Here is a 17,932-nt window from a genome sequence, read left to right as displayed (position 1 = left end):
GCGGAGCTCTCCGAGCCACGTCATCGCAGGTCAGATTGCGTTTAGCTGCTGCCCAACAAGTGACGACAGTAGCAGTGGCAGTCTCCTCTCAGAAGAAAGGGTAGTGCAGGGGTTAAAATAAAGGACTGGGGGTCAGGAGATGTGGGATCCACTCCTAGTGCTGCACAGACTTCCTGGGACATTGGATCAGTCGCTGCCCTTCTCCGTGCCCTGGTTTGCTCAGCCGGGGAGAGTGATCTGCAGCCACAGGCCGCGGTCGTTATCCAGCGCCACACAGGACGAGGCATCCTTATCACTGGAGCCCTCTGACCCCTCTCTCCAGTCTCTGGGAGCTGTTCTGTGACATCCTGGGGCTCCCTCCACAACACTGCCAGGATATTCTGCTCTCCGTGAGCGCCTGTGACCTCCCCTCCATGACAGGAGCAAGGGCAGAGCATAGCCCGGGGTGGGGGACGCACATGTGCAGAGACTGTCGCCAAACAACCACCCTGTTTACGGCTGCACAGCAACATCCTGGGCCACTTCCTCTTCGCCCCTTTGCGCTGGAGCCTGTTTCTGAATGTTTTGGGGTTTAGCAGAATCCACCCCCAACCCCCCCCGAACACCTCTGGCTGCCAAGGCAATTCAGAGAGACGGCGTCTAAGCGGCGCCTACATCTGGTACAGCTTAACTGGAAGGGTCTGATTCTTTCTGGAATTTGAGAACTTCAGTACCCAGTGTTTGTACAACTGGGAAATAAATGGAACACGGATTCATTTGCCTTTTACGCTTGCCAAAGGTTTTTAAATGTACATGGAAACTCTTACTGTTTCTGCACAGGCGACCTCAGAAACTAACCCGCACCAATCCCCCGATAGCAAGCAGGCCGTGTTCACATCAAGGCAAAGGCGTGAGAATTCTGGGCACTCCGGGCTCCTGTACAATGTGCATGGCACATGGCCTCACCTGATTTCAGGCCATTTGTTCTAAGGCCAATTAGAACAGGCCAATTCAGGCCAATTGTTCTACTCACTCCCTATGGGCCTCACCAATACGGTTGCCAACCCTCCAGTATTGTCCTGGAGTCTCCAGGAATTAAAGACTAACCTTTAGTCAAATATTATATCATGTGATGAAACCTCCCAGAATACTTCCAACCAAAATTGGCAACCCTACTCACCAGGAAGCTGCCATCACCCACAAGGTTCTGGGCACTATGTTCTCAGGCCTGGTTTCGTCGCACGGACTTGCCCAGAACAGAGAACTGGCTCTTTTTATGGTTGCAAATGAGGGGGCTGCATCTGACACATCAACACATATAACTATCCACAACATGAAGTACACAGTATTCAGCAAAACACCAGCACTGCCATGGCCTGGCAGCCTCCTCTGTGCTGAAAGGCAGGACACCAGAATTCTGGTCCCTTGGTCTCCAAGACAACTGCTGAAGGACCCTTCTATCCACTGGTGCTGACAGTAAGGATGTGCCCACCACACTGGGCCTGGAGCTTAGAAGAATTAGACCAGAGGAAAACTATGGGGTCTTCACCCTATTCCGCAGTGGAAATGTCCTTTCATGGGCACATACCTTTTCCCCTACTCAAAGCTCAGCGCTTCATAATTTGGATATTAGGAAAAACTTTTTCACTAAGAGGGTGGTGAAACACTGGAATGCGTTACCTAGGGAGGTGGTAGAATCTCCTTCCTTAGAGGTTTTTAAGGTCAGGCTTGACAAAGCCCTGGCTGGGATGATTTAACTGGGAATTGGTCCTGCTTTGAGCGGGGGGTTGGACTGGATGGCCTTCTGGGGTCCCTTCCAACCCTGATATTCTATGATTCTATGATTCATTTCCTCACCTTGTCGAAGAATTCGTACAGCCTGACTGTCTCTCCAATCCGACTCCTGGTGTCATCCAGTCGGGCGCAGAACTCCTCCAGCTGATTTCTATATGTTTGCAGCTTGAGTCCATAAACATGCAAGTCTGCAGAGGAAAAATCTTCCCACCTGTCCAGCTTCTTTAACACTTCCTGTCCCCTTCTACAATATTTCTGAAAGAAAATTTCAGTTGTGGATCAGTGTGCCGCACTGGAGAGCTAGAAACAGAGACCATGGGAGACTTCCAAAGCCCCAGGGAACCATTAGGACTAGCTAAACCTAGCATGGCACAGAGATGCAAAATAGTAGCTCTCTCAGGCAATCATTCTTTATAAGCACCCACATTAAATTGTGAAGCTCAGATTAGATGCAGTGAATCTGTAGCTTTAGCATAAAAGGCCTTCATGACAACAGGCTACTTAGGGTCAAGGAAATTGAAGTGTTTCAAGAATCTAAAGTGAGTTCAAAAAAATCCATGACACGTTCTGGAAATTTCTGTAAACATTCCCATCCCATGCACAGACATGTAACTTATCCACTGAGCTGTACGTACAATAACTGTCTCATAGGTGGCTTGAAAGCGGTGAGCTTTTCAGAGGAATTTGCCTGAGGAGGCAGCTGTGGCTTGGAGAACCAGGACCAGGAAGGTGTTTTATTCATGTAAGCAGGTCTGAATGAGCTCTCTCCTGATACTAGTGATGAACTGGAGTGGGGAGGGGGGAAAGACTTCAGGAGAAGACAGTTTTGAAAAGACAAACCTACTCCGTCTAGGGCAGGGGTTCTCAAACTGGGGGTTGGGACCCCTCAGGGGGTCATGAGGTGATTACATGGGGGATTGTGAGCTGTCAGCCTCCACCCCAAACCCAGTTTTGCCTCCAGCATTTATAATAGTGTTAAATATATAAAAAAGTGTTTTTAATTTATAAGGGGGGTCGCACACATAGGCTTGCTGTGTGAAAGGGGTCACCAGTACAAAAATTTGAGAACCACTGGCCCAGGGGCACAGCAGATGGAGCTGCTTTGCCAAAGTATCAGTTTTGGGTTACAAGTCACTTCAGTTTTGAATGCAGGAGTAATGAAAAGTTGTTATCTGGATTGTAAGAGTAAAAGGCAGCAGAACTGTACTGACCATGCCCTAACTGAGGGAGTCCCCTGAGCTGAAAAGACGGTTACTCACCTTTGTAATTGTTGTTCTTTGAGATGTGTTGCTCATATCCATTCCAATTAGGTATGTGCACGCACTGCGTGCACGGGCGTCGGAGAATTTTTACCCTAGCAACACCCGGTGAGTCGGCTGTGGAGCCCCCTGGAGTGGCACCTTCATGGCTCTGGATATATACCCCAGCTGACCCAGTGCCCCCTCAGTTCCTTCTTGCCAGCTACTCCGACAGAGGGGAAGGAGGGCGGGTTTGGAATGGATATGAGCAACACATCTCGATTGTGTCTTTTCTTCTTTGAGTGCTTGCTCATATCGATTCCAATTAGGTGACTCCCAAGCCTTACCTAGGTGGTGGGGTCGGAGTGAAGTACCGTGGATTGTAGGACTGCTCTACCAAACACTGCATTGTCTCTGGCCTGCCGAACGACGGCATAATGGGAGGCAAACATATGTACTGAAGACCAAGTTGCGGCTCTGCAGATCTCCTGGATTGGCACCTGGGCCAGGAAAGCCGCTGCCGAGGCCTGAGCCCTCGCGGAGTGAGCAGTGAGAGGAGGGGTCGGGACCCTGGCCAGATCATAGCAAGCACGAATACAGGACATAATCCAAGAAGAGATCCGCTGGGAGGAGACCGGGAGGCCCTTCACCCGGTCTGCCACCGTGACAAAGAGCTGCGTTGTTTTCCGGAATGGCTTCGTACATTCAGTGTAGAAGGCAAGAGCCCTACGAACATCGAGGGAGTGTAGCCGCTGTTCCTGATGACTGGTGTGCGGTTTTGGGTAAAAAAACAGGAGGAAGATGTCCTGGTTGATATGAAAGGTCGATACCACTATGGGAAGAAAGGCAGGGTGAGGTCGCAGCTGCTCCTTATTCTTATGAAAGATCGTGTAAGGTGGTTCTGAGGTAAGAGCCTTGAGTTCGGAGACACGCCTCACCAAAGTGATAGCAACGAGGAAAGCTGTTTTCCAAGAGCGGTATAGGAGGGAACAGGTGGCCAATGATTCAAACAGGGGCCCCATAAGTCTGGAAAGGACCAGGTTAAGTTCCCACATGGGGACTGGATGCCGTACCTGTGGGTAGAGATGGTCCAGGCCCTTGAGGAATCTACCGATCATGGGGCTGGTGAAGACAAATCAGGCATTCACTCCCAGGTGGAAAGCTGAGATGGCTGCCAGGTGAACTCTGATGGATGATATGGCCAGGCCCTGTTGTTTCAGGCTCAGGAGATAATTCAGAATGAGAGGCACGGACGCCTGGAGGGGGGCCGTGCTGCAGTAAGTGCACCAGCATGAGAATCGCTTCCATTTAGCCATATATGTGGGCCGAGTGGAAGGTTTCCTGCTGCCCAGCAGGACCTGCTGCCCCAAATAAAAACAGAGGCGTTCTGAATGGCTCGGCCATGCAGCATCCACACCATGAGGTGGAGGGACCGAAGGTCGGGGTGACAAGGTGGCCATGATCTTGAGTGATCAGGTCTGGAAAAAGGGGCAGCGGGATTGGGGCGTCCACTAAGATCTCCAACAGTGTGGTGTACCAATATTGCCTGGGCCATGCCGGGGCGACCAGAATCAGCCGTGTTCTGTCCCTGCGCACCTTGAACAGGACCTTGTGTACCAGGGGAAATGGCGGGAAGGCGTAAAACAATCAGCTCATCCACGGGAGTAGGAAGGTGTCTGTGAGAGAGCTGGGGAGCGGCCTTGGAGGCAACAGAAAGCTGGGCATTTCCAATTGCTGGGGGAGGCAAACAGGTCGACCTGGGGAAACCCCCACCTTAGAAAGATGGGGAGGATGACATCCGGATGGAGCAACCACTCGTGGGATTGGGAGGACCTGCTGAGGTGGTCCGCCAGCGTGTTCTGGACCCCTGGGAGAGAAGACGCCACCAGGCAAATAGAGTGGGCTATGCAGAACTCCCACAGTCGAATGGCCTCCTGACAAAGAGAGGAGGAATGAGCGCCCCTCGTTTGTTGATGTAGAACATGGCTGTGGTGTTGTCTGTGAGGACTGCTACACAACAAACATGCAGCCGCTCCTGAAAGGCTTGACAAGCCAGATGTACCGTCATCAGCTCCCGTACGTTGATATGGAGAGAGAGATCGGACGGGGCCCATAGACCCTGTGTCTGGATGTCCCTGAGTTGGGCGCACCATCCCAGGGCTGACGCGTCCGTAACGAGGGACAAGGAGGGCTGAGGGGTGTGGAAGGGGACTCCTTCGCATACTACCTCGGGATCTAGCCACCATTGGAGGGAGGACAGGAAACTCTCTGAGACGGTGACCACCAGGCTCAGGCTGTCTCAACCTGGTCAATAGACTGATGCCAACCAGGCCTGAAGCGGGTCGAGCCGTAGTCTGGCATGCCTAGTCACGTATATGCAGGAAGCCATGTGACCTAGGAGACTCAGGCACGATCTCGCCATTGAGGTTGGGAAGCTTTGAAGGCTCCGTATGAGGCTCGACAAAGCTTGGAAACGAGCGTCTGAAAGGAGGGCTCAAGCACGCATGGAGTCCAGGACAGCTCCGATGAACCCTATTCTTTGGGTTGGTTCTAGCGTTGACTTCGCCACTTTGAGAAGGAGGTCTAACCAACAAAATATGTCTGTGACCAATTGAAGGTGAGACTGTACTTTTTCTTTGGTGTGCCCTCGGATGAGCCAGTCATTGAGATACAGGTATACCTGTATCCGTCGTCAACGAAGGAAGGATGCCACTATCGCCATACATTGGTGAACACCTTGGGGGGCCGTAGAGAGGCCAAATGGAAGGACCATGAACTAATAATGTTCGCGGTTGACCACAAAGTGGAGGAAGCATCTGTGTACCGGATAGATCGTGATGTGGAAATACACGTCCTTCATGTCGAGGGCGGCGTACCAGTCTCCAGGAAAGGTATAATGGTGCCCAAGGAGACTATGCGGAATTTCAATTTTACCATGAATTTGTTGAGTCCACGCAAGTCCAGGATAGGCCGAAGCCCACCCTTTGCATTGGGGATTAGGAAGTAACAGAAGTAAAACCCCCTGCCCCTTAGCTCCCTTGGAACCTCCTCAATCGCCCCCATGGTGAGGAGCATCTGACCCTCTTGAATAAGGAGTTACTTGTGAGAGGGGTCCCTGAAGAGGGATGGGGGAGGGAGGGTGGGGAGAAAGAAAATTGGAGAGAGTATCCCCTTTCCACTGTGTGAAGAACCCAACAGTCCATGGTTATGAGGGACCAGGCACGGTGGAAACGGGATAAATGATTCAAGAAGGGTGGGGTAGGATCCTGAATGAGGTCCGGTACACCGTCCTGGGGCGTCCCTTCAAAAGTTTTGTTTGGAACCTACCAAGAGCTTAGAAGGACCCTGGGACTGGCCAGATTGTTGGTTGAAGGGTTTCCTCCTGCCACTGCGCCCCCATCTCCTATAGAAGTCCTGCCTCAGCCGAGGAGGAGGATAGGAGCGTTGAGGCTGCGGTTTAAATGGCTTCTGCTGGGTAGCCGGTGTGTGCATCCCCAGCGAACACATTATGGCCCTTGAGTCTTTGAGTCTTTGAAACCTCGAGTCAGTCTTGTCCGAAAACAGGCCCTCTCCATCAAAGGGGAGATCCTGTAGTGTTTGCTGAAGCTCTGGTGGTAAGCCAGAAGCCTGCAGCTAAGAGATGCACCTCATTGTGATTCCTGAAGAGAGGGGTCCGAGTGGCAGAGTCTGCGGTGTCCAATGAGGCTTGCAATGAGGTCCACGAGACCGTTTTGCCCTCTTCTACCAGAGCCCCAAACTCTTCTCTGGACTCCAGAGGAACCAGCTCCTTGAACTTCATCATGGAGTTCCAAGAATTAAAATTGTATCGGCTCAGGAGAGCCTGCTGGTTCGTGATCTGGAGCTGGAGCCCCCCCCGAGGAGTAGACCTTGCGCCCTAATAAATTGAGGAGTTTGGCCTCTTTTGACTTGGGCACTGGGGCTTGTTGACCATGTCGCTCCTTCTCATTCACTGAGGCCACCACCAGTGAACGGGGCTGTGGGTGAGTGTACAAATAGTCATATCCCTTGGAGGGGACGAAATATTTCCGCTCCACCCCCTTAGCAGTCAGGGGAATAGAAGTGGGTGTTTGCCAGATTGTTCTGGCCACGGTTTGAATGGACCGGATAAGTGGTAAGGCCACCCTGGATGGACCCTCTGCGTGATGGAGAGTGGTGCCGGGACTGCAAACGGTGCCGGGACTGTGAGCAGCGTCGGGAGTGGGAACGGTGCCGAGAGCGGGATCAGGGCCGCGGCTCAACCAACGGTGCCAGCAGGTGAATAAGAGCCGGTTTGCCTCCGGATGGTGCCAATCGGACAAGTGCTGGTGCCTTGGTCAGCTGAGGGGATGCCAACACTGTCATGGCAATCAGATCCCTTCCAGCCACAAAGGTATCTGGAGTAGACGGCAATTGGACCTCAACCACGCTGCGAGTCGGGGAGTCCAGTCACACCAGACTCAACGGCTCCGCTCTCGGTGCCAGAGTCAACAGAGCTGAGGCCGTCACCTGTGTCCCTGGGCGCTCTGCTGTGGGACGTGGCTCTGCTGGCAGATCCGGAAAGGGTGGTGCCTGCTGAGTTGGGCCAGCCTTTTCCGGTTTCCAGTGCCGCTTCTGGCCAGGCGAGTGAGATCGGTGCCAGACCGATGGGGTCGATTGCAGTGCCAGGGAACGTCAGTGCCGCGGTTCTCTATCAGAGTCCAACTGCGGTGCCGTTCCTGCCGCTGAAGCCAGGGCACTGCGCACCGAAGCACTTGGTGTCGGGTCTTGTCGCGCCGCTGGAGGCTGAGGACTAAGAGACGCCTCCATAAGGAGCTGTCTTAAGCTAAAGTCCCGCTTCTTCTTAGTCCGGGGACGAAAGCTCTTGCAAACCCTGCACTTCTCCGCTTGGTGAGATTCCCCCAGACACTTCAGGCAAGAGTTGTGGGGGTCGCCCGTTGGCATGGGCTTGGAGCAGGAGCCGCAGGGCTTAAAGCCCGGAGCCTTGGACATGAGCCCAAACAAAGTACGGGGAGGAGGGGAAACTCCTTCCACTCCACTAATACAAACAACTATACAACTACAACTATAACTATTAAACACTATAACTAAACTTAACGAACTGTAGGAAGAACGCTAGGGAGAGTGGAGAGTAGTAAAGCCACGCTCCACAGTTCCAACGACCGTCACGGGCGGTAAGAAGGAACTGAGGGGGCGCTGGGTCGGCTGGGGTATATATCCAGCACCATGAAGGCGCCACTCCAGGGGGCTCCACAGCCGACACATCGGGTGTTGCTACGGTAAAAATTCTCCAACGGCCGCGCACGCAGTGAGCGCACACACCTAATTGGAATCGATATGAGCAAGCGCTCGAAGAATAACCTCACTTGCTAAGCAAGGGGTGAGATGCCAAATCCTGGTGAAAGTCAGATGGGGCGGAGGCAGGTGTTCCTTCCTGGTGGCGTGAACTCTGCTTAACAAGTCCGGGACACCATTTGACCCACCCCTCTCCAGTATTTAAAGACAGAGCTGATCAGGCTCACTGAGTGGCATATTGAAGGGACATTCGTTCGTTGGACTTTCACTCCGAAAGGTAGGACACTGAGGCAAACGACACTGCCCAACGTACTGTTGGGTGGGTGGTTACTTAAGGCGTACATGCTTTTGAATCGGTGTTGCAGTATTTTCCCAAATTAATGCCAAGTTTCCTCTCACTTCAATAAAAAATTTTCTTTTGTCATACACAGAGCCCGTGCTTGCGAACAGGGAAGTACTGCCTCTAAGAGGCACCTGGGGTGGTGTTTAGTTTTCTCAGATTACTGGGTGGGGGCTCGAGCCAGTTCTGTTTTGTAATGTTAAGAAGACCCCTGGATATTGAACCCAGCCCTGGTTGCTGCTGAAACCACTTAGCAGAAGGGTTACAAACATATGGACAGCATGGAAAAAGTCCTGGAGAGAGTGATGGGCAAAGGAAAGGAATGGGGAGGTGGTGGGGGAGGCAGACACTGCTGGCAGTTTGGAGAGCGGACAGGGGAATGTGACAGGAGACATCATGAAGGCCCAGGTGGAGTTGTTCAGAGACACAGATGTGAATTACACAGTCTCCCTCTGAAACACATGTTCAATAAAATTCTCAGCCCACATAGGCAGAGACTAAGGCGGACTCCACAGCATTCCAGGAGGAATAGCACAATACCGCCAGTCTCTCTCGGAGCTACACACAAATGTGTTGGTGTCTCCAGTCTTGTGTGTATGGATCACTCTGTTCAAGTCTAGGTCAGAGGTTGTTTAAGGCTGATCTATGGGATGTGCCCCAGGGTGGTGTCAGCATACACTATGGAATCAGCCTGGCAGGCTACATTCGCCTGCCAGTTCCCCCACTATTGTGGTAGGCAGGGGTGTTCTTTCCCACCACGAACTCTTCTGCCCCTCTTTCCAATCGGAGAACACTTACACTGGCAACAAGATCAAATTCCCTGAACTGCTTTTGAGCTTGAAGCAGGAGCTCCAAAGAATCGTCCAGGTCAATCATTTCCTTTAGCTGCTTCCTGCCAACATTCTCGATCCAAGTGCTGACCTAGGAGAAAAAGGGGAAAGCAGTTGTATTATTTGTCAGTCAGTGCCGCTGTGCAAGGCAGGCCTTTGTGTGGAAAGAGCAGGGAGATTCTCTGGTGAGGTTGGTCATTTAATCACTGGAAAGAATGCATGAGCATTTCTCCCCACATCTCAGCATTTCAGTGTATGCCTTCTGCTTTACACATGGACCTTTCCCACATTAGGTCCCTGGATAATTGCTAAGCTCTGCTGTTGCTCACAGGCCTTAGGCATAAGCAAAGTGAGCAGCTGCTTGAGGTCTGTGCTTCTGGGCAAACAGCAGTCAGATGAAACCTCTGCAACTCCTGGGCTGGTCCTATCTTCCTACTGCTCCTGCTGCCAACGCTCCGTTTGCTGCCACATCTGCTCCCCACTCCAATTTCTGTCTGGCAGAAGGATGAGGAGCAACGGCTTTACCCTGATCACAGCAACGGAGTCACTCTTATGTGGTTATCTGGGGCCCTATGACATCTGCTCTCTGTTTCCTGAACACAGCGCTCAATATAATCTCCAGTGTCCATGCTATTCCTAGCAGCTCCTCATCACAGGCCAATCACTGGCACTGGGCTCATCTCCTCAGGGATAGTCAGACTTTGTCAGCTGGGTAAGGATGTTGGTCTTCATCTGCCTTTCCTACAAACACACTCCCTAATCCCATTCCCATCATGGGGGCTGAGATGGCTCTGTTCACTCTGAAGGGATGGAATAAGCCCCCATCAGCCTCCTCTGACGTGGGAGAAGGGCTCCTCAGAGGTACCTCCAGATTTAGATTTAGTACAAATGTGGAACTGAATCTGCAGTGCATCATGGGAAACACCATGTGTTTGTGCTCCTGGCCAGGAGGCCTCTGCACTCTAAGGGACTAATCTGACTTCCATCAGTGTATATCAGAGGGAACCTCGCTGACATTAATGGGGTTATACTGGATCAAACAGGTATGAAGGTCACATGTTTGGGGCTGGACTTTCAGAGGTGCTGAGCATACAGAGTACCCGCTGACTTGGTGCTCAGCACATCTGAAAATCTGGTCCCAAGTCTGTATGTCTCATCAGTACAGGAAAGCCAGGTCACTGAATGCTATCAGGCGGGGTAGGGCCCGTCTCAACCTGGGCAGAAACTACTAAATGCCAAGTTGCTTATGGGGTGTTTTTGTGATGTGAAGGCATGTTACTTTACTACCACCTGGTTCAAACCCTGATGTAAACTGGGATTAAATACCTTTGTGGGACATGCAGTTAAGGCTAATCACTACAACCAATGACAAACTGGCCTTACCTCCCTAAAACATTCTTCAGAAGTCTCGAATTCCGTCACTAGCTCCAGCTCCTGGATGCGTTTGTTTGACAACATCACCAGTAGGTGGACGCCCTCATCCACTCGGTTATAAAGCGTGCTAGCAGCATCCAGAGCATCTCTGAAAGGGAACACAAGTCCAGTCAGTGTGTTTCACATTCTTATTAATATTTCATACCTATACATGACTTTGCTATTGGCAGCCCCTGAGGGTATGTCTACCCAGCAAAGAAAAACCCGTGGCTGGCCTGTGCCAGACGACTTGGGCTCATGCAGGTCTGTGTAGACTTCTGGGCTCGGGCTGGAGACCGGACTCTAGGACCCTGCAAGGTGGGAGGGTCCCAGCTACTGGGTTTTCTTGGCTGTGTAGCCATACCCTCAGCCACCCTGCATCCAGAACTTTTTTGTCATGCAAGAACAAAGTACATCACAATATATATTAGAGAACAGCGGGGCTCTTCCACTGTTTCAGCTTACACTACGAGCATTCCAATACCCATTTAGATTTTGTACACATGTGGAACTGAATCCAATGCCTTACTGAAATCCAGGTAAGTTATATCTATTGCATTTTTTTGTCTAAAAAATCAGTTATCTTCTGAAAGAAAGAGATCAGGTTGGTCTGGCACAATCTATCTTTTGTGAAACCATGTGTTTTACCCCAGTTTCCGTTTACCTCTATACCCTTAACTACTTTCTCTTTCAAAATTTGTTCTAAAACCTTGCATACAACTGAGGTCAAACTAACAGGCTAGATCACCTTTTTTCTTTTCTTAAAAACAGGTACTGTACTAACAACCTTTCAGCCACAGGGTATGGCCCCTGAGTTTACAGATTCATTAAAAATCCTTGCTATTGGATTTGCAATTTCATGTGCCAATTCCATTAATATTCCTGGATGAAGATTATCCAGGTCTTCTGGATTTAGTCCCATTAAGCTGTTCGAGTTTGACTTTAACCTCAGATGTAGTAATTTCTATTTCCATATACTCATTTCCATTCGCTACCCTGCCACTATCCCTAAGATCCTCATTACCCTTATTAAAACTTGAGGCAAAGTATTCATTTACGTGTTGGGCCATGCCTAGATTATCTGTAATCTTCATCCCATCCTTAGTGCTTAGCAGTTCCACTTCTTCTTTCTTTGTTTTCTTTTTATTTATATGGCTATAGAACCTTTAACTACTGGTTTTAATTTCCTTTCCAAGGTTCAACTGTGCTTGGCTTTTGGCAGTTCTCACTTTTTCCCTACACTTTCTGACCTCCAAGATGTAGCTTTCTTTACTGATCCATCCCATCTTCCATTCCTTGTCGGCTTTCTGCTTTCTCTTAATAACCCGTTTGAGATGCTTGCTCATCCAACATGGTCTGCAAGCCTTCCCTAGCACTTTTTTCCCCCTTGCTTGGGATGCAGGCTTCAGAGAGCTTCTGAAACTTTGACTTAAAATCATTCCAAGCCTCCTTCAAATTCAGATCCTTGAGTTCTTCAGACCAGTCCACTTCCCTAACTAATTCCTCTTCTATAGGGCGCTTAATCAGGGAAGCCCCATCCCTCAATCAGGGCTCTGCTGTAATTGATGCTGGAGCCTGAATATTAGTGAGTTCCTGTCTGCTTGCATCATCCTCACCAGAAACAGAGGTTCTGGAGCCCTGCTAGAGATTGTAGAGGACCCACATGTCAGGATCAAAGCTCAGTCTTCCCTAGCTACAGAGGCTCAGTTGGGAAACCCTTGTGTTTTAGCTAGTGTGTGGTGTAACTGAATTGCTCAGATTTATTTATTGAACTATAGTTATAAAGAAGGGAAAGATTTGGAGCAGAAAAGTGATATCTATCACCCCTTACAAGAAAATACTAGGGTACCCTTCAGTGACATGGCCAAGCACTGTCACTGTAGTCTGGTCTCACAAGGGATGCAAATGGTCACTTTGGGTCAGACGTACATGCCCTGGTATGGTTAGTACCCACCCATCTATTTTACAGATGCTTCAGAGCATTTTTTTAACTTGGTATTAGGGCTACAATTTTTATCCTACTAAGGCCAGGTGTCTTAGTCACATGAGTCCAAGTGCACCCCCGAGCACAGAGGAGTCATAAAACACTCTAAAAATGATCTCATTTTCTTTCCATAACGCTGCCACAATTTTAAGAGCAGCTATATCTCGGGATATTCCAGGGCTAAGAGTGAGCGTGCTGCCCCTGCTGGAAAACTGGGAGTCTCCACTCCCCAACAGGATAAAGCTTCCTCTTCCAGCTGTGTGGGGTTGCAAGCAATCAGACCTTGTTGCTGGTTCAGGACTGAATATTGCCCATCCTGGGGCTTGGACAGGAGTAATTACTTTTTTTGGGCGGGGGGGGTGGTGGCGAGAAGATTCCATATTTGGAGGAAAAGCAGGGACTGTTCTCTAAAACAAAACGAGTGGTGGCTATTTGAGCTGCTCAGTTGCTCAGAATGTTAGGGTAACCGGGAGTGGGAGGAGGAATAATAGGCAGAGTGAAGGTGAAACATCCAAAGTGTATGATACATTTTATTCGTCACTTGTCCCAGAATCCATCCCGTGATATCAGCTCCACATTTCTAGTATGTCTACACTGACACTTTGTTAAACTTCCTGGATTAAAAAGGCACAACAAGGAAAAATTTTCAAAAACATCTAAGTGACTTAGGAGTCTAAGAAAGGGTATAATCCTGATGTTTTAAGAGCAGGTACTCCATCCCCACCAGCGCCCCCGCTGCCATAGCCCTGGCTTGATAATGTGCCCCCCTCTCCTCCCTGTCACTGCATTTGCAAAAGAGATTTAGGGCCCAGATTTTGAAAAGGTTTCAGATACCTAAAGATACAGATACACACCTAGTGGTATTTTCAAGAGTGTTTGGGCTCCTGACTCCACTTGCCTATCTGCATCTTTAGCACAGAAATCTCTTTAAAAATCTGGCCCTTAACAGCCTAACTCTCAGGTTCCTAAGTGACTTAGGAGCTTTTGACATGGGCACCCCTAAGAAGTAAGTTATTAACATGGATCCTCAGCAGTCCAGGACCAAGTACATCGCTACCATAAATTACAGCACTTTTGTCTATGAAATGCAGCTGAATGTTGGTACTTAATGGCAATCATCCTGCAATTTTCTATTTAGTACCTAGCTGGCATGAGGCTGTGTGATAGCGCTGAACAACTAACTCTGCACAGTACAGCTCCATAGAAAACTTAGAATCATAGAATATCAGGGTTGGAAGGGACCTCAGGAGGTCATCTAGTCCAACCCCCTGCTCAAAGCAGGACCCATCCCCAACTAAATCATCCCAGCCAAGGCTTTGTCAAGCCTGACCTTTAAAATATCTAAGGAAGGAGATTCCACGACCTCCCTAGGTAACGCATTCCAGTGTTTCACCACCCTCCTAGTGAAAAAGGTTTTCCTAATATCCACTCTAAACCTCCCCCACTGCAACTTGAGACCATTACTCCTTGTCCTGTCCTCTTCTACCACTGAGAATAGTCTAGAACCATCCTCTCTGGAACCACCTCTCAGGTAGTTGAAAGCAGCTATCAAATCCCCCCTCATTCTTCTCTTCCGCAGACTAAACAATCCCAGTTCCCTCAGCCTCTCCTCATAAGTCATGTGTTCCAGTCCCCGAATCATTTTTGTTGCCCTCCGCAGGACTCTTTCCAATTTTTCCACATCCTTCTTGTAGTGTAGGGCCCAAAACTGGACACAGTACTCCAGATGAGGCCTCTCCAATGTCAAATGAATAGAGGGGAACGATCACATCCCTCGATCTGCTGGCAATGCCCCTACTCATACATCAAAAAAAGCCATTGGCCTTCTTGGCAACAAGGGCACACTGTTGACTCATATCCAGCTTCTCGTCCACTGTAACCCTTGGGTTCTTTTCTGCAGAACTGCTGCCAAGCCATTCGGTCCCTAGTCTGTAGCGGTACATGGGATTCTTCTTCCGTCCTAAGTGCAGGACTCTGCACTTGTCCTTGTTGAACCTCATCAGATTTTTTTTGGCTCAATCCTCTAATTTCTCTAGGGCCCTCTATATCCTATCCCTACCCTCCAGCATATCTAACCCTCCTCCTGCAAACTTGCTGAGGGTGCAATCCACACCATCCTCCAGATCATTTATGAAGATATTGAACAAAACCGGCCCGAGGACCGACCCTTGGGGCACTCCACTTGATACCGGCTGCCAACTAGACACGGAGCCATTGATCACTACTCGTTGAGCCCGACAATCTAGCCAACTTTCTATCCACCTTATAGTCCATTCATCCAGCCCATACTTCTTTAACTCACTGGCAAGAATACTGTGGGAGACCGTGTCAAAAGCTTTGCTAAAGTCAAGGAACAACACGTCCACTGCTTTCCCCTCATCCACAGAGCAGTTATCTCATCATAGAAGGCAATTAGATTAGTCAGGCATGACTTGCCCTTGGTGAATCCATGCTGACTGTTCCTGATCACTTTCCTCTCCTCTAAGTGCTTCAGAATTGATACCTTGAGGACCTGCCCCATGATTTTTCCAGGGACTGAGGTGAGGCTGACTGGCCTGTAGTTCCCCGGATCCTCCTTCTTCCCTTTTTTAAAGATGGGCAAAGAGATGCCAGATGCGCAGCAGCCAATTTGTAAACCTCAGTCTCTTCGGGCACTTGTAACTTTGTTTTTTCTCTTCAAAATACCACCCAACTGAATGGATTCCTTGATAGAGCAATCAAGAGCAAAATCACTCCCAGACTGACACCTGGTACACTAGAGTTGAAAGGAGATGGGGTTTTGACAGCAACACTGCAAACTCTGACAAAAAGATGTTAAAGGGAAATGCTGGTACTGCCTTTCACAGACCCTGAATAAAACCGGGTGACTGTATACCTGCTGTCTCCCAACTCTCCTGGTAGACAGCAAAAAATCAATGAAGGAAAAATTGGAGACTAGCATTGCTATTGGACAAAGTTAAGATTATTTGGGTGCATTAACAGTGCTTTTCCATATTTACAAATGTTGGGGCTCCTTTTAAGTTTAATCTTAACTCTGAATTTCCTGGGATTTTAATGCTTGTTATTATAACTAGAACATTTGTGTAAGTTACTTTTTACCTTTTAACTCCCTAATATGTGCAAAACAGATCTGACTCTCTGGTTTAATATTGTGTAGAAAAGATGGCTTCTGCCTTGTTAACATAAAAAGTAAAAAAATGGTGGTTAAGTCTTTACTAGTGCCCTGTGCAACTCTCCCAATGAAAAGCAGGGGGCTGTCTGAAAACACTGGGAAATCTCATCGAGAACCAAAGCTCAGATTTGCTTGAATCAGTCAAAGTTTCCCCTGCCCACATTAGTGTGGTAGTCAGCCTTTCATTGCATTCTTTCAGGGTCAAATCATTCACATTAAAATTGCAATACTGCAGATTCAATATAATTTATAACAAAAATGAGTAGCTTGATGTCAGCTTATATTTCTCTGAATCCTGTTTTCATTGGGCAATTATCGTTTGTGTGGAAAAGGTTCCAAGAGTCTTTAACGGTTTTCTGGTTCAGCGCCAGTCCTGTTGTATAATTCTAGGGTAATTTTAGACCTATAATTCAAGACTTTTTTCACTGCATTTTTTTCTGAAGACTCCTTTCCCAAAGCTAGAATCGGACTGTCATGGGGCACTCTCACTGCCAGATAGTGCCTCCTCCGGCCGTTCTGGGGATTAGCTGTGCAAGGTCGATGTCCCTTTCCGCGGCTGGACACCATCTTTCTGTCTCTCTCTCTCTCGGTCTGCAGCCCCTCTCTTGCTCCCCGAGCTGCTGCTGCCTCTTTGTGACTCAGCCTCCAGCCAGGTCACTACGTGGTCTCCCCTTCTGGGGGGTACCAAAGTCTTTCTCCAGCAATCCTAGGCAGTCTTCCCATTCACTGCCTCAGGTGCTACTCCCTCAATATCAGGGACGAGAACCCAGGCCCACTCTCTACTCTGGGTTCCAGCTCAGGGGTCCTCACTTCAGCAGCCAACGTCTGCCCTCCTCCACCCCTTGCTGCTTTTCCACTGAGCCTTTCCTACCTTTCTAGCTCTCCCCCTGCTCTGGGGTGGCCAGCCCAGACTCCCTCCTCCCAGGGAGTAGTTGTAGGCTACCTAGCTCTATAGCCCCCCAACACCTCCCTTCTCCCAGGGAGTGACTGCAGACTACGTCCCTGCAGCACGCCCTTTGCTGCTCTCAGCTCCTTAGGCTTTAGGTAGGACCCTCCTGTTCCAGTCCAACTGAAACTTGTCTAATTCGTTCCTGTTCCCTGGCTCCTCGTCCAGGTGCAGTCTGAGGGGTTCATTGGCCCCCTCAGCCACCTTAATCCCTTCAAGACTTGTGTGGGGGTGGACACCCCCATCACATGGAGATTTAGGGATTCACTTTCCAGAGAGGGTTGTGTGTAAGAACACGGCCCCAGGAGAGGACCCAGTGGGCTGCCAAAACCAGGTGCCTGTGTCTCGTGCCTGTAGACCAAGGTGAAGAGCAAATGGAGTACAGATTTCTAAAAGAAGCAAAAGAGTGGCCAAGGCCTCCAACAAGTGCTGTGACAAAGGCATCCACATCAAGAACTCTTCTGGGTGTATCCAACGCTGCCCAGCACGGGGCATGTGTGCTGACTCTCATGGACCTAGAGATTCCACAGCTCGAGGGCTCCAAGGCCACTGGCACAAGGCCACCGTTGCAGTAGGCCAAGACGCAGATCACCACTGAAACAGTCTCCTGGGACATGATGTCAGTCAGTAGGTCCCCCGCTGTTCCAGGATCCATGGCCTTCCTTCTCTCAGCCTTGTGACCAGCACACATACAGAGAGAATGAGAACTGTCCCTGGCAGTCTGTGTGAGGAGTCTGCCCGATTCCCCTCAGAACTGTGCAGTGGACCACAGGGCGGGGCAGGAATGGGGTTATTAAAACATCCCAGAAACTCCGATCAAGTTCACCACTTCACACCCCAAATACAAGAGCAGAAAACAGACTGTCTGGAAAATCAGCTTCCTAGCAGACAGTGTAAGGCTTGCTAAGTACAGACCAGGGGCAGAGTTGCCACTCCAAGTCATT

At 49.6% G+C, this 17,932-nt stretch overlaps 1 protein-coding gene across 1 annotated transcript in view; it reads right to left on the bottom strand.

The window, feature by feature from the left end:
- Positions 1–17,932, bottom strand: part of PLEKHG4 (pleckstrin homology and RhoGEF domain containing G4) — a 165,812-nt gene that overhangs the window by 49,115 nt on the left and 98,765 nt on the right. The window contains exons 11-13 of the mRNA XM_084644640.1: positions 10,857–10,995; positions 9,442–9,564; positions 1,837–2,028 (exon numbers count right to left, since the gene is read on the bottom strand). Of these exons, the coding sequence (XP_084500766.1) occupies positions 1,837–2,028; positions 9,442–9,564; positions 10,857–10,995 (454 nt within the window). The remainder of the gene's footprint in view (positions 1–1,836; positions 2,029–9,441; positions 9,565–10,856; positions 10,996–17,932) is intronic.

The sequence above is a fragment of the Lepidochelys olivacea genome (genome assembly GCF_965140295.1).
Source record: "Lepidochelys olivacea isolate rLepOli2 genome assembly, chromosome: 12".
Taxonomy (NCBI): domain Eukaryota; kingdom Metazoa; phylum Chordata; order Testudines; family Cheloniidae; genus Lepidochelys; species Lepidochelys olivacea.
The sequence above is the reverse complement of the archived record's forward strand: the minus strand, read 5'-3'. Positions and strand labels throughout refer to the sequence as shown.